Source organism: Ammodytes marinus (genome assembly GCF_949987685.1).
Source record: "Ammodytes marinus genome assembly, chromosome: 17".
In the NCBI taxonomy this organism is placed as follows: Eukaryota; Metazoa; Chordata; class Actinopteri; order Uranoscopiformes; family Ammodytidae; genus Ammodytes; species Ammodytes marinus.
The window spans coordinates 16,651,731-16,667,542 of NC_137221.1; the positions used below are offsets into that span (position 1 = coordinate 16,651,731).

The following is a 15,812-nucleotide window of genomic DNA, read 5'->3' on the forward strand; positions in this document are numbered from 1 at the left end:
GTGAAAGTGTCGTTTCCATCAACCTTGTTCGTCAGCAAGATGTTTTCATGGGGTTGTTTGTGTTTGTGTGTGTGCAAAATTAAGGTGGGCTGAACAACATTCACCAGGGGTATTTCCTCTGATCCTGTCTGTCTCACTCCATCTGCTGTAGCACCTTGCATGGTTAGGAGGGGGTATCAAACACACATAACGCACATGGTAACACTCACACAAAGTCAAAGCTGTCATTAAGCGAGTAACTCATTTCAACCATCATTGTCTCACTCCGCAGCGGTAAATAGTGCTCAGCTGAAAATAATAGCAGTTGTTATAGCTGACTTAAAGGCACACAACTGTTATGTTATCGCAGTGTGTCGGAAATGATGTGGCTGTATATCACAGACAATTTGCCTTGTATTATCATATGGATATTTAAATTGACTTGTTTCTTCCCATATGCTGAATAGAATCTTAATTTTATAAAAGGTTAAAAAAGAAAACTTGAAGAAAACCTGGTTGACTGGATACAATAGTTTTTCCCTAAGCTAAGTTGAAAACATTGTGTGTTGAGTGTTTTCACTTCATCTCAGGTGCTTTTCATTCTGAGGACAAGAGGACACCTCTCTTTTCTTTTCTCCTCCTGTGTGTCATTCAACCACTACAACTGCACTTATACAGCCACACAATCGCCACATTCATGACTGTTGACCTCAAGTGTGTGCTCAAGTGAAAGGCTGGACACAAAACAAAGACGCTGTACAACCACTGGGCACCAACCCATCCGCCCACCGGCCCTTCCCTCACCCCTCACCCCTCGACCTCTAACCCACCTCCAGTGATCCTGCCGAGTGGCTGCTGTTGGCGTTGGTGCTGCCCAGGTTGCGTGGGAGGGTCCTGGTTCTCTCCACCGTAGGTCCCCCCGTCAGAATCTGTCTGACCGACGGCCTCTGGCCCGGCTTGAGCTGGAGCGAATGCCCGTGGGAGTGCATGTGTCCTCCGTGGGAGTGAACGAGACCAGCCTGAGCCATCATGTGGCTGTGCGCGTGATTGGGCATGGTTTTAATCGTCCCATACGAGCGGTTGAGGTTCATGGCAATGTTCATGTCGCCCACACTGGACGGCACAAAGTCCACCGGGTAGGCCTCGCTCTCGGCTGGGTGCAGGGTCAGGGGAGAGGGGGGTGGGGGGAAAGGTGGGTCCTCAACTGCGATGTTGAGGGGCTTGTCCTCACCCCCCATTCCCAGGCCTCCTCCCTGGGAGCAGGGTGCCGGAGGTTTGAGACTGACCGTCCTACGAGGTAAGACCATGTAGTCTCCCTCCCCGCATCCTCCACTCCCTCCTCCACTGCCCCCGCTCCCGGCGCTTCCGTCCTGGGAGGTGTTGGAGGAAGTGGGCGGTCGGGCCCATCCCAGGCCACTCTCTGTGCACAGGTAAATTGGAGCGCCGCTGCGTTGCTGCCCCTGCTGCCTCTGCTGATCCACGTTCACCTCCTTCTTCATGGGCATCTCGCTCAGCTCATTGAGGCCGCTGAGGCCTGGGACCTTGTGTGAAAAAAAAACAGGTAAGTTTTAGTTATAAAACTATTTATTGGAAGCAAGCTAATCTTATTTAAGATCATCTTGATCATTTAACATCTGATTTTGATAACATCTAGCTACAGCTTGATACAAAATATATTAGCAATGCCGCTAGGCTTCATGCTATTAAGGATCTACTCTTTTTCACCTTTTCACCACCTATTTTAAGGAGGAGTCAGCGATTCTGGAGAAGGCTTGTTGTCAAAATCCATTTTTGTCAAAATCAGAGAATACATCTTAACGATCCGCTACCTGTTCATACTGTGTGCTCACGGCAAACAAATCAAGTATTCAGCCCAGGTTCTATAAATGGGCATGTTGCTAGCTATGGTAGGCTATTTGTTTACTGTGACGGCCCTCTGGCTCGGCCATGGCCTGTAGGTTTGTCTTGCCCTGGGCTTCTGTGTGTTTGTTTCTCTTCAGGTCCTGGTGGACTGAGTTTGCATTAGTGCAACTGAATGCACCTGGCCAGTCAATCCAGAATGCATTTAAGATCAGCTGTCCCCACTTCTCGGTCTGTCACTCCCTGTGTGTCATTCCATCACTGGCTCTCCCCCTTACACCACATGCTTTGTTTTGTTTGGTTTGATTGTATTTATCTTTTGTTGATAGCGTGCACCACTACATGTTCACATATCAGCATGAATGCTTTACTGATAGACAATTTCATACACTTTGTTTATACTCATTTTGTTGTAAATGGATATACCATCGTTTCTTAACGTACAAAGTGTGTGCATTTCTCTCCTTTTTGTCATTGCCTAAGAGGCTGGGTCATGACAAATGGGGGCTCGTCCGGGATCGGCGGAGATAGGCGCCTCGCAGTGCCTATCTCCACCTCTCCAGATTCAGGGATCTGAACCCATCTCTCTTTCCATCTGCTGAGGGCGATGTAGGCCATTGCCTACCCTTTGTTTACATACCAGTTTACAGAGCCGAGGCTGTATACATATACCAGATTGCTTTTCAGCACCCACACAGTATGTACAGGTAGTATATTGCGAGGAGATATAAGATGATTTTGACAATTTGTTTTATTGTCACAGCATGTTTCACATCATTCCATTAGTGAACTTTATTATTTTTTACTATAATAAGTAAGTACAAAGTGCAGGGCTGCGTTACTGTCAGTTCTGATTAGACCGATGGTAGTACAAAGTCTGCAATGTTAGACTGCTGCTCATGTGGCTTTAAGGGCAATTATTATGTTTTGTATTGGTCAGACAATGTCAAACAATGTAACGTTAAATCCTGTACCTGTACAATGAGGTTGGGTGGGGGTATGTTCCCGGGGAGGGAGCTGAAGTTGACACCCACTCCGCCTTCCTGATGGGCTGCCAGCTTGGGATCTTCCTCGTCATCCAGTGAGATGCGGGAAAGTGTCCCGGTGATGGTTGCCGGGTTACATGTGTTCACCTCCTTGAATATAACTGCAGAGAGATGAATGGAGATGGAAAGAGTGTTGGATGGGCAGGAGATAGTGGCACAGGAGTCGTAGGGTAGTTGGTGAATATAGGAAGAGGAACATTGAGAGGGAGGAAAGTAATGGATATTGAATGGAAAGGTATTGATATAGTTTATGCCAGATATAAGATCGGTAGACAGAGAAGAGTAGGCAAAACAGAAATCAGAAACAAGACACAAATTAGGCAGTGATGGAAGTTTGTTTTGCATCTTTAATGTAACTGTGAGACAGCATTTTAATGCCAAGGAAAAGTCCTACGTGTCCTTTTGGGCCAACATGGTTCACAGTTACTAAGATGAGTCCTTATCTCGGACACTGTGACCTTGCTCCAAGACATGCCAGTGAGACGGAATATTCAATAGCTTGGGAGAAAAAGCTTCAGGGCAAACTAATGTGTTCTCTATGCGGCAACATTCCTTCGCTGGTGAGTCCTGTCCAAAATCTTGCTCACCAGCTTATTATCCCCAGACCTGTTGTCACGTGTACATTTAAGTCTGTTTGCATGTATGTGCTATAATACACATGTTTCAATGAGTATTTAAGTGTGAAAGCCTGATTTCTCTTGAATACAAATCAGAAACATACAACTACTTACAGTGGGGTTAGCTTTCATGCATGTTGTTGTGGAAACAAACTGAATGCTACAGATTTATTGCTATGTAGCTACTCCAAACCTAACTTTGACATGCTGATGAGAGACTAGCTTTTAACACAACAAACATAGATATATCATCACACTAAAACACAACTCAAACCAGTTGAAAGTGCATGCTAGATATCATGCTTCATCTTTCACCATCAGAGGAAATTACATTTTCTCTGTTTCTCAGTTCTAGACCAAAGTAATTAGTAGTTCAGGTAGTTTTCATTTTAAATGCATTGATGTGACAAAACGTCAAACTTCACGCTTTATCATAAAGTCAAGATGGAACCTTCAGATTTTGAGAATACCAGCGAGGACACTGGCAGACTAAAGCCAGAGAGTAGCATTTTACTCTGTTAACCTTCCTGTTGGTGCAAAGTGATGTGAAAGGACAGGATTGATTTTTTTTTTTTGGGGGGGGGGGGGGGTCTGACCAATCTGATCCCTTCACATCTGCAGCCAACACAGAGTCCCAGAAGATGACCTATAGATGAATCCGGTGGTTGTTTTATGCTACTGCAGTGGCACTGTTCAACTTAACACAAACTAAATGTACGCTGAAATTTGGAGTAAACGCGGCCGGCAGTCGCCAACTATAGCAGATGATGTTAGTTTGAATGAATGTCAAAAGTATTCTATGTCAAAGCACCAGCAATTAAATCTCTGAGAAGAAACAAAACAAAGATTTAATAAGGAATATTGATTGTAACATGAACTTAACTTCTTCAGATGCATTTTCTTATTGTTTCCACCTTTAAAGTTCGATATTGAAGTAGGGAGAAGAGCCCAGAAGCGGTATTTAGCAATTTGTTAAAACTAGACTAAATTTCAAATGTTTCGTTGACATTACTGAATGACCTTAAATTGTATGGTTTTGATGACTTTATACTAAATATGTCAAATGCTCTACAACATTCCCTGGCAAAAGCGCTTACAAAGTGAAATGATTCAGCAACTTTGCAAGCGAGGGGCCACTGCAGTGTTGGCGTTTGTTTGAACTTCCCACCTATACAACCCAGATTCGTCTACAGGATTTAGGGATGGACCAGGCAGTGTTAAGAAAAATCGGTTGGGTGCAAAACTTACATGGGTGTCCTCTCTCTGCAAAGGGTGGAGGGGGAAAGTGACTGTGTTAATATTTCAAAACACAACACAAACTAGAATGTGGTAACATATTATAACACATAAACATAATATCATCCGCACATGCTTATATAGGGTGGTTTCAGTATGATTGATGCATAATAATTTGCATCTGAGTCGAGATGTAGCACATCATCTCCAGTCTCTTGATCGAGCAAGCTGATAATGTTACAGCTATCCCTAGCCTTTGTCCAAGGCAAGTACTGTGTTGGACAGAGAAGATGAAGGCTTTAAAAAGGAGAACAAATAAAATCAGCAGGAAAGGGGAAAAGCTCACCTGTTTGACATGCCAGGTCCACGTCCTTCTCAAAATCCGTCTGAGAGAGGGAGGTAAGGGTAGGAAGAAAGAAGAGACGGTAAGTGTGTACAAGCCACTGCATTGAGTAAAGGAACATGGCCTGATGAGTAATTGGATCTCCCAATGATTATGCTGCATCCAATGACTTTGATTTCTCTAATTTGACTCTTCCCTAGAAAAAGGATGTGATCTGCTGCCATGGTGACACTTGACACCTCAGTCAATTAGTACGTCCCTCTATGCTCAGGGACAAAAAAAAGGTTCAGTTTTTGTTTTATTCCTTTCCTTCTCAAGCCTTTTCAAACCACCTAATCAAATAAAGAACATTCTGTGTGATGGCATGGACTACTACTGCTACTTTGTTCTTGATGTGTATCATCAGTTCACAGCAACGGATCCAAACACAGACTTTGAAAAGAGGGCGAGCGGAACACTGTGGAGCTCTGCCAGGTACGTAATGCTACTGTATGGCTCATCAGTCAGCCCCCCGCCATCGTCTGAATGGGAAACAGGGACGGAAATATACACAGCGGCGAAAACATAATAGCTGCTGCTGTGCCAGTCGAAGCAAAACTTTGCCGTCTCCTAGCCGAAGCTTTTTCTTAGACTAAAATAAAAGTATAATGCGAGGGTACAGATGCTTTCACAGCCCATTGACGCCGGCGACCAAAACAACTCATCCACACAACGCTGAGTTTAAGCTGCACTCGCTATTCTGATGTTATGTGGACAAGGTATTTTAGTTACAACAAAAGTATATCAGTGTTTATTTGCTCTGATCTAGACTTCACTTGAGGATCGCAGGGTGCACTGCTCCTCGGGGTGAAGAAAGTGTAGGTAGGTTTAATGAAGATGTGTTGTTTTTTTCCAAAATGGCCACCGCTCAAGTTTGCCTAAACTTTAGCTGAAAAGTGAAGCGCATTGCTATGCTGTTGAGGTCCACTCCCTTCTGTCACGACAGAGCATCCTCCTGTCCTCGGCGGGATTCGCTTACAAAAAGCCTTTGTTTGGATAATAAACTACAGAATTTAGACAGTTTGGGCACGCCACAGAGGCAAAGAGAAGAGCGAAAGGGGGGAATGAAAAACTGAAAAAGAGAAGGAGAGAATGTGTAAAGGTCCCAGAGGAGCGGAAAAGCTCTTAGTACGCAAATTACCCGCAGCACTATAAATGGGATCTCCTCTAAATGAACGAATGCGCATATGAAAGAAACCTGTCCCTCTCTCTCTTTCTCTCAGTATCTCTCTCCCACCCAAATTGAGAGAAACAAATCACACTTACAATAATACAACACAATCCCTCTGTAACAGCCTCACAGGTTAAGTACAGTGAGTCATCAACGTCGACTGATTGCTGAAAACACCAGTCGGCTAAGTGAAACATCCTGTAGCATACAGTGTCCTGGCTTCGGTTGAAATGAATGCAACATTAACCATCATCTCCTGAATCAATAAACAGGTCCAAAAACACATTATAAATATGTTTTTCTAGTTCTTATTAATACATCACATCTATTCCTACTAGATTTAAAGGTGCAACATGTAATACAAACAGAACTAGACCTGATGCAGTGGTTACTTTTTGTTATTTGCGTTTAAGAACTAGGTTCACATTTTGCGAGATAACTTTATTAGCTTTCTTGCTTGAAGTTAGATGAGCAGATTGATAATGCTGACATGTCTGTATGCTAAACACTACGGTACAGCAGCCTATTGGATTAGCGCTGACTGCAAACAGCTAGCTTGCTCTGTCCAATGCGAACAACAATTCCTTCCAGCACCTCTTACCTCCATCATTAGTATGTTTTTTTTTAATTCATATAAAAGTGTACAAATGGCAATTTGTGGTCTGAAGTGGGTTATGTGCATGTATTACTTGGTGGGTAAGTAGATGTGACCATTTTATGTCTTGGCAAATAGTCTGTCACATATCCTCCTGTAAAACCCCAAAGTGACATTTTTACAACAAACAAATTGCACAGATTAAATTAACAACCTAAAAACCAAGATATATTATGTGTGCTAAAATCTTCTTCCCCGCTTCCAATATCTGCGCTTAGCTAACTCACTGTAGCTAAGCTAACTAGAGGCCAGCTGTAACTTCACATTAGGCTGTTTAAGTGTATGGACATGATATCTGCATCAATCTTCCCATCTCACTCTAGGCAGGAGAGCAAATAAGTATTTCTAGGCTATCTGTTGCAAAGTCTTGTTTTTACAGATTACACCTTTCTCCATCTATGGTCTCTACTATCCACAATGACTAAGGTGTGTTGTTTCTACATTGTGACATACTGGTTGGCTGCCGATGTGGTTGAGGGCGTGGTTATGGTTATGAGCATGGTTGTGGGTATTGTTCAGCATGGGGCTTTGCTCGTGTGCGTGGTTGTGGCCGGGGTTGTTGCAGGGGGGCAGCGTGTGGTGACACAGCTGCTGGCATGACTGTAGGCGCGTCGGTGCAAAAGGCTGCATGTGGCTACCGGGCAGGCACTGGGTTGTGCCGTAACGCAGAGAGCCACACTGCTGCCCACATTGGCTCACATTCGGACACGTCTGATGGTGTGAGCAAATTTTTCATGGAAAAAACATAAAGTTGAAATGTTAGAGAAGGACATTTCACCGGTTTTTTTTTGGGGGGGGGTGGATTTATGAACTCATCAAATTATTTTTTTCTAAAGACGGCTTAGATTTGCTTCCAACAAGAGGGCGTATAGCTGCAGATCTACATCTCTATGATGTCTCTAAGTGTCAGGGGGTTTACCAATCTAATGAGATTTCCCGTGAATACATACATACACACCTCTGTTCACTGTAATTATGATTACGCTATATAACTGGTGGCAGCTTTCACCGAAATGATGCAGCATGATTGATGTTCTCAAGAGTGGTGTGTATTTTTCTTACAAACAGTTTTAATGCGCACAGTGTGCTGTCGGAGTAGATTTCTTCAAAGTCGTATCCATTCAGACAAGAGAAAAACTTGGAAAAAGAAACTTAAAGGTTCACCAGCTGTCTTCCTTAATAGAACAGAGGTTGGCATGGTAACTTCACTGCCAGCCGCGTGTATATGAATATAATGCTTTAAAGTATTTTTTTTTCAAAAAGCACAGTTAGACTCTCTCGCTTATGAAAACAGAGACAGTGTGAATGTGTCATAATGGGGTTCTCTGAGCAGAGTGATGGCTCCAAAGTTTAATCTTGATAACCTCAGTGGGGCGTCCAGGAACCCATAATCGTTAGCACAAACAGGTCTGAGGGAGAAATAAAAGGCGATAGCATTACGAGAGGCGCTCGTGCTCTCAAAGTAGCAGTGTGACCGCACTGACATTGGCAAGGCAGTTCAAGTCTATATGATTTATCACACTATTAGCCACATTTGGAACACATGCAATAACCTTATGGGAGCTCTGTGCCTCTTCAAATTAAGACCAAGAAGTTTAGGTTAAAAGTAAATAAAAAGTGCTGAAGCGTCTGTTTTGGTAACACTTTAAATGCTATTAGCAATATGCAAATGTGTATATTGAAGTAAGTGCATACAAGAAGAATGTCAGAAATGCACCAAAGTTAAGTTTAGTAGGATATTGCTTGTGGAATGATGATCCAGCACTTAGTAAGATAGTTAGGAAGCTAGTTTTGTGCTGGCAGTGAAGTCGCATTACAATGGGGAATGACATCTAATGGTTTTTTTGTGAAAATGGTCAAGGAAAGTTTGAGCACTCTAATATTGGTAATCGTGCTGCTGGCTATTGGAGTGGCAGCATCTAGAAATGCTCCTGCCTGGTCTTAGCAGTACAGTTAAGTCCGCGGTTAAATGGATTGCAATGTGGGATGAAATGGAAATGCTATTCACCATGATCTGCACCTGGCCATTCTTGCAGGAGTCGGGCGAGTTCTCGCTGTCGTCTTTACATCCCCCCATCCTACAGCGCACCGCGTCCTGCACCTGAAAACAGAGGGATGACACGGAGAGTGGACAGAGTGAGTGGACAGAGTGATGAAGGAAAGGAAAGAAGTTAGCCGAGGAACTTTCAATTCAATTAGTTCGGCAAAGGTTGGGGCCTTGGAAACTCACTCTTCATACATTTCTTTTCATATGCCTCATTTTTAATCACTGCAATGACAGATGTTCGCCAAATAGTGAATTATGTGTAAAAGTCAACGAGAGAGAGAGAGAGAGAGAGAGAGAGAGAGAGAGAGAGAGAGAGAGAGAGAGAGAGGGAGAAAGAGAGCTACATTCTTCACAAAGCTCAACCTCAACTCGGAGCTTACGTAACAGTCAGTTGGAGTGGTATAGAGAAAGCACACAGCAGTTCTTCAAAGTGGCCTGTTTGAGCCTTTGCGAGATCAGTGGCGCACGGCCCTAATTAAAAGCAACAAAGCTACGGCACGGCATATAGATGTTCTAACCCCTGGGCCCCTTCTAGTGTCACATTGTTTTTCTTTATCCACCCACATAATACGGCATCTGAGCAAACGCACACCAGCCCCACTGTCAAATGACTTGCTTCTTGTAACACTACTACTTCAATTCAAATTGATCCGTGTTTATTATGTTTTTGCAAGCCAACTATGAGACCCACAAATCTCATAAGATTCTCATGGCCGGAGACAAGCGTGCTTGTGTAAGAAGCGGCGCTAGAGCGAAACAAGAGCATCTTCGCTGTTGCGGGGTGGTCTCGCCAGTGTGTGTGTGTGTGTGTGTGTGTGTGTGTGCGAGTTGATACAAATTGTGAGTGGATCTGAGTAGGATGCATGTCTGATTAATACTTCATGGACTAGGGTATTGCTTCCATTGTTTCCTTTCCTCCCATCCGTCTCTCCGTCTTTATGTCCATACTCATCCTCCGTGGCATTTGTTCCCCACTCTCTCTTTGTGTGTGTGTGTGTATTTGAATTGGCACCCAAATGCGGCACGTTTTCTGACTTCAAAGTGAAGAGCCCCCTCTCTACGGGTCCATATAGCACCTCTCCCTCTCTCCTCCATCTCATCCCCTGGCTTTGCTCTTCAATCACGTTTTTTTCTTCTTTCCCACAGATCTCTGCTTTCTCATTTTTTCCTCACTATACTCCACTTAGCTAGTATCCTCCCTCACCCTTTTCCTCGCAGTATCCCCCTTTTTCTCTCTTTCCCTCACATCCCTCCCCTGTTTTTTTTCTGTCTCCTAATCACCACACCTCTTACGCTGCAACACGCTCGTTGGCTCGCCCCCCTCTCCTCGTCTGATCTCAGCAGGCCCCCTTGTGCCTGTGCCACCCTTTCATTCTACTATGCTGCACCATTCCAAGCAGCGGGGTGTGCTATCTAGGAGTGCTAGACGGCGCTATACGGTCGTCGGGCACAATCTGTGTCTGTAGTTGTATGTGATCATGTAATATCACACTTTGTACTGGCTCCTCTATTGTTTTGCTTCGTAATGCTTCTTCACTCCCCCCCTGGCACTCCCCTCTCACTATTATTCTGCAGCTATAAGGATTTAGGCTCTGATTTTCATACATTTCAAACATATAATTCCAGGATTTACTGTACCCTTATCCCTGTCGCTTTTGTGATATTGATTGTAATGCAGCTACAGCATTTCCGAGCATTTAAAAAGAAAAAAAAAACACTTACACTATGGGGGTGCATTCAATATCATAATGATCACTTGGATACAGCCAATTGTTTTATTACATTGCAATCGGCAACAGAACCCACATTAACAGTTTTGGAAAACTGATGTTGTAAATCCATTCATTTTAGCTATCGTGCAATTGTGAACAATTTCATGATGGCAAAATGAGTGCGTGTCTATGCGTGCGAGAGTTGTGTGTGTGTGTGTGTGTGTGTGTGTGTGTGTGTGTGTGTGTGTGTAAACGTCCATCTCAAGGGCATTAGTACATGTATGTGAACAATGAGTTTAAAACTCAGCATCCCCAGGGGACACACGGCAAAGCCTGTGGCAAATAGGCACTAGGGGAATTAGTTAGGGACTTAACGTCTTATTCCATACAGCATCTTAGTAAGCTCCTTAAAGCGGCCTCGGATCAGACGGACAATGCCGCACTATCACACTAGCGTTATGACCAATAAGCAGTGCTACACAGGACAGAAAAAAATCGTGTCTGATCCGCCTGTGTTTTGGCCCCGAACACTTTCGAACCCTAAACCGGTAAAATTGACGTGACATTTGCGCACCTGAATCCCACCCGTCGAAAAGGGAGTTTCAGTGTGGGGCTGAATTAGAAACACATGAACTGGACAGACAAGGGTCTAGCTGGACTCACCTCTCGGCGCATGGCACAGTGCACGGTGATGATGACAAAGCCTTGGACAGAGTCAAAGACGGCAAAGAGGACCTGGAGGAGACACAAGGAACATTCCATTGTTAAGAATTTGCCTGTTTTCAAAGGCTGCATTCATAACCCTTTTAAACGATTCAAAGTCTTTGCAGTCTGATTTAGCTTATGTTCGGCCTGGCAGGTTGGTTACACTTGTCTTAACCTTGTGTCGTGGACTGAGATTGTGTCTGCGATTATCTGAGCTGCGTTCACAGTGACAAATCTTAAACCGTCGCTGCTCTCACAGGCGCCAGCGCTATTTCCAACTCTTCCGTGCACCTGGAAAAACTCACAGGGCAAAACAAAATGTGTTGCATTGCCATGACAGCAGGCAACAGTCAAGCGAGCTGTCATCACCGTTCTTACCTGTGGTACGGCCGCAAATGAAAGCATTTAGCATCTTGCCATGGGGATTTAAAATGTCCGTTTCTCTCATGGTTTAGTTCATGTGAAATGTTCCCTTTTTGTTTATTTGATGTGCATGGTTGAAAGGTGAAAATGCTTTTTTTGTGGCCTGCTTCCTTGAGGCAACCCACTTTTTTCGACTCGCTGTACTATTTGTGTGCTCTGATAATGCAACACGGCAGTGCGATGACTCAGGAATAATTGGAGAAGCACTCATAGGGGAGTTACATGAGTCAGACAAATTACGCTTATAGAATATGAATCATTACAGAATTTCATATTTTACGTCTCTACACTGAAGTACTGATGATCCTGACACAGTGGGAGCTGGAGGTTGGTCTTTGTTTCATACTTCGCTTTTTTGTTCAGCTTTACATTACTTGTATTTATTTTTTTCTTGTTTTTTTTTATTCACTCAACGTATCCTTCAGGTTAGATATTTCTGTCTTTTCCGGACCAAAAGTGTTCGGATTTTAAGAACTTTCCGTGAACACATTCTACCTCAGACTTAACACTAGATCAATGGACTGAAACTTTTGGGGTGTTTTTTGTCACATTTGCCAGCATGAGTGAGCATTAACTCTCCAGAGAAGCGACAGTTTCTATCACATTTATTTCCCGAAATTGCAGAACTCCTGGCTGCTGTACCTTGACCCACGTCCCTTTGTCTTCATGACGTGTTCGGCTGCCAACATCCTCTGCAATGATGTCGCGCACCCATTTCAAAGTGTAGTGAGTATATATGTGTGTGTGTGAGTTGCACTGTATATGCAGCAATCTGCCAGTATCTTTGTATTACCTGGAAGAGTGTTGAGCGCCGGTCAGTTATGGCCAGCACTGCAGACATCCAGGTTAATGCTAAGAGAGGGAGAACCACGCAGGAGCTCCAAAGAGAGGCCCTGTCAGAGAAAGAGAGAGAGAGAGACGGAGGTGGAGAGGGAAGGAGTAGGGAGGGGAAAAAGGAACAAGGGGTTCAGTCTAAAAAAAAGACTAGCCAGCTCTGGTAAGTCACATAACTCCTCTTCTCTCTCTCTCTCTCTCTCATACACACGCACGCATACACACGCACGCATACACACACACACCCACACACGCACACAAACACACAGATCATTCATAGGAGGTTCAGAAGTGCGGGGCAATTTGTGTCTGATTGGCACACTGAGGTTCATATCAGACTTAATATTCTCACTGAGAGGTGGAAGATGATGTGTAATCATGTAGATGGTTACGAGACCCACAATTGCTCACAATTACATGGTTGATGCGCACACTGAAGTGTCACGCCGGCGGTCTGTGAGACGACAGGCGAAAACGGGCCAAAGGGGGAGGGGGGTAAGACAGGCCATTGACGAGCACTGACATGATGGGGGCTTTCTTGAGGAGTAAGTCCTTGCATCCGTGAGTGTGTGCGTATATGATGTAGTCAGAGACCAATTTAAAATGTCCAAGCTGTTCGAGCACATACTCGCGTTTTATTATAACCGCCAGTCTGACAGACGGACAGCTGTGTCAAGCTAAGCTTTGACTTATGCTACGTCCCTTAAGAGGTGCATGGCCAAAGGCAAAGTATATAATAAATAAGAAAATAGGGCAAAAAAAGCCAAATCTGTGCTGAAGTGTTTTTCATTCACACACAGTAGTGCACTAGTACAGGTGCAGTAACAGCCTACATTCTATGTGAAAAGACAAAAGTGTAATAGCGCAAGTGTACCTCATCATACATATAAAGTGCTTCTTAATGAGCCGTTATATTTCAAAGTGCTTAAAACTCATTGGGGGGAAAAAGAAATGTGTGCCAAGCTGGGAATTACTTTGTCACAACATCCAAATGGAGGCTAGTGTCACTACTGTAGGAATAAATTCCCAAAGTCTTTAAAGCTTTATCACAGGACACTTAAGTATAAATAGAGCAGGCTCACTGTGCAATAATTCTACAGAGAATGAGTTAGTGGGTAATACTAGCAACATTCAAGGTGAAGCTGAGTGAAAAGAAAGACAGTCATTGTCTGGTGTGCTGTTGCCAGTAACAACACAGAAAAAAAGGGGATACAAAGTTGTTACTGCAAATAGGCAATCTCATCTCACTATACCCTCTAATCATAGACATAGTTAAATAGGGTATTTCATTAATTAAATGGCAGCTCAGGAAAAAACCTCTTAGTAAGACAGCAATGAGCCAGTCCTAACAAAGAAAACAAATTGTCATCTCGCACCATCGCTGTCTAAATGTTTCAATGGCCGTGGCTCATTTCAGCAGCTTGTTGTGTATTTGATGTGTCATTGGTTAAATAAATGGATGTGGTCTGGTGTGAAGATTGTGCACTGAAATATTTACCACTACTGTCATACATTGTCCTACATTACGTCTGCTTCTGCAATCCGTTTCTTACATAGCTGAATAAGTCTAGAAGAGCACATGTTGAAAAAATGAGGCGTTGATATTCTGACTTAAAAGTTCCAAACACAACGGAATGAGTTGCATTTCCCATAATGCAACTGACTGAATTGGTAGTCTCCTGGCCCAAGTCGACTGAAAATACAATGTCCTCGTAATACTATTCTCAGCCTTAACAAAAACTCCCTACAGAGCCACACAACACATTATAGAGGCATTTCTCACCGGCTCTCTAAAAATGAATTCCTTCATTGATTTCTTTGAGGACTTTATAGCGAAAAGTCAACAACAGAAATATGCTCGAAGCAGTTGGATTTCAGTACCTCCTGCTCCAGTACTATAAACGCCATATTGTTGGCATGTTAGATGTCTTTTACACTTTTGCATTCACTGCTACCACTAGTTTAAGTTGGTGGAACCGAGATGACAAATACAGTTATGTATTACAGACGCTGGTCTGATCTGATGTGTTAGGCTTCTGCAATGATTCACAAACACTGTTTGACACATGGGTCGTGAGGAAAATCCACTCTGGATCAAAAACATGTTCTCATTACATAGAGGCGGCTGGCTTTTGCATTTCTTTGGTTTGTTTTTCTATATCTAGACAAGTCTTAATGTCATCCTGCATCATTACCGACAGCCAGAGATTAAAAGGATGGAGGAGAGACAGAGAGAGAGAGAGAGATATACAGAGAGAGGTGGCACTGGCAGGAGAGTAAGAGAGACAGAGAGAGATATAGACTGAGAGAGGTGGCAGGAGAGTGAGAGAGACAGAGAGAGAGAGAGTTGGAGAGATGAAGATGGACTAACATGGCGCTGCTGGCAGTTGAGCTGGACAGAGCGGTGCTCGAGATCACGCCACACTTGGAGCATTTCAGGAGCATTCGGCTACGCCCCTCCGCTGGGACACTTTAGGACATGTGCGCACACAAACAAACACACACACACACACACACACACACACACACACAGACGGACGGACACACACACACACACACACACACACAGACGGACACACACAGATATACAGACAACCATGTAAGTGAGGAGAAGAGGTAGTGGGGTAAGGGGAATGTGCGACGTGTTCCAGTGATGGCAACAGGTGAATGTGCAGGTGTCACAGTTGCAAAAGAACCAAAGATAAAACAAATTAAATAAAGATTAAATAAAAGTGAGAAAAAGTAGACACAACAAAGAGAGGGTGTGGAAAAAGAAAAAAGGGGGGAGGGGGAGGGAGAAAAGAAAGAAAGAAAGAAAGGCAAATTAAAAGCAGATCTTGAAAAAAGTAGCAGTAATGAATCACAGTCAGATTGATTCAGAGCAAGTATAGAGGGGAAACGTGAAGAGACGGACATTGCAATGTTACGGCAGAGTCAAGTGGATTAACAGATTATGGTGACACAGACAGGAAATACAACGGCGACCTTATTTCACTATACCGGCATGTGCAGGTGTTTGTGTGTGTGTTATTTATGTGTGTACATGTGACTGTGCACAGTGAAGCTTGATAGGGTGTGTAAGGAATAAAAAAAATACTCCTTTAGGCTGTTAATTTACAGTTGACTACTCAGATGGAGAGAAAAA

The 15,812-nt window shown here is 43.7% G+C and overlaps 1 protein-coding gene across 1 annotated transcript in view; it reads right to left on the bottom strand.

The window, feature by feature from the left end:
- The window catches only part of adgrb2 (adhesion G protein-coupled receptor B2), a gene marked incomplete at both ends in the record, with an annotated part of 141,111 nt that overhangs the window by 16,598 nt on the left and 108,701 nt on the right, over positions 1-15,812 (bottom strand). Inside the window, 9 exon segments of the mRNA XM_080045755.1 lie at positions 810-1,520; positions 2,814-2,986; positions 4,751-4,765; positions 5,085-5,124; positions 7,400-7,657; positions 8,955-9,047; positions 11,369-11,440; positions 12,627-12,726; positions 15,039-15,137. Coding sequence (XP_079901881.1) covers positions 810-1,520; positions 2,814-2,986; positions 4,751-4,765; positions 5,085-5,124; positions 7,400-7,657; positions 8,955-9,047; positions 11,369-11,440; positions 12,627-12,726; positions 15,039-15,137 — 1,561 coding nt within the window.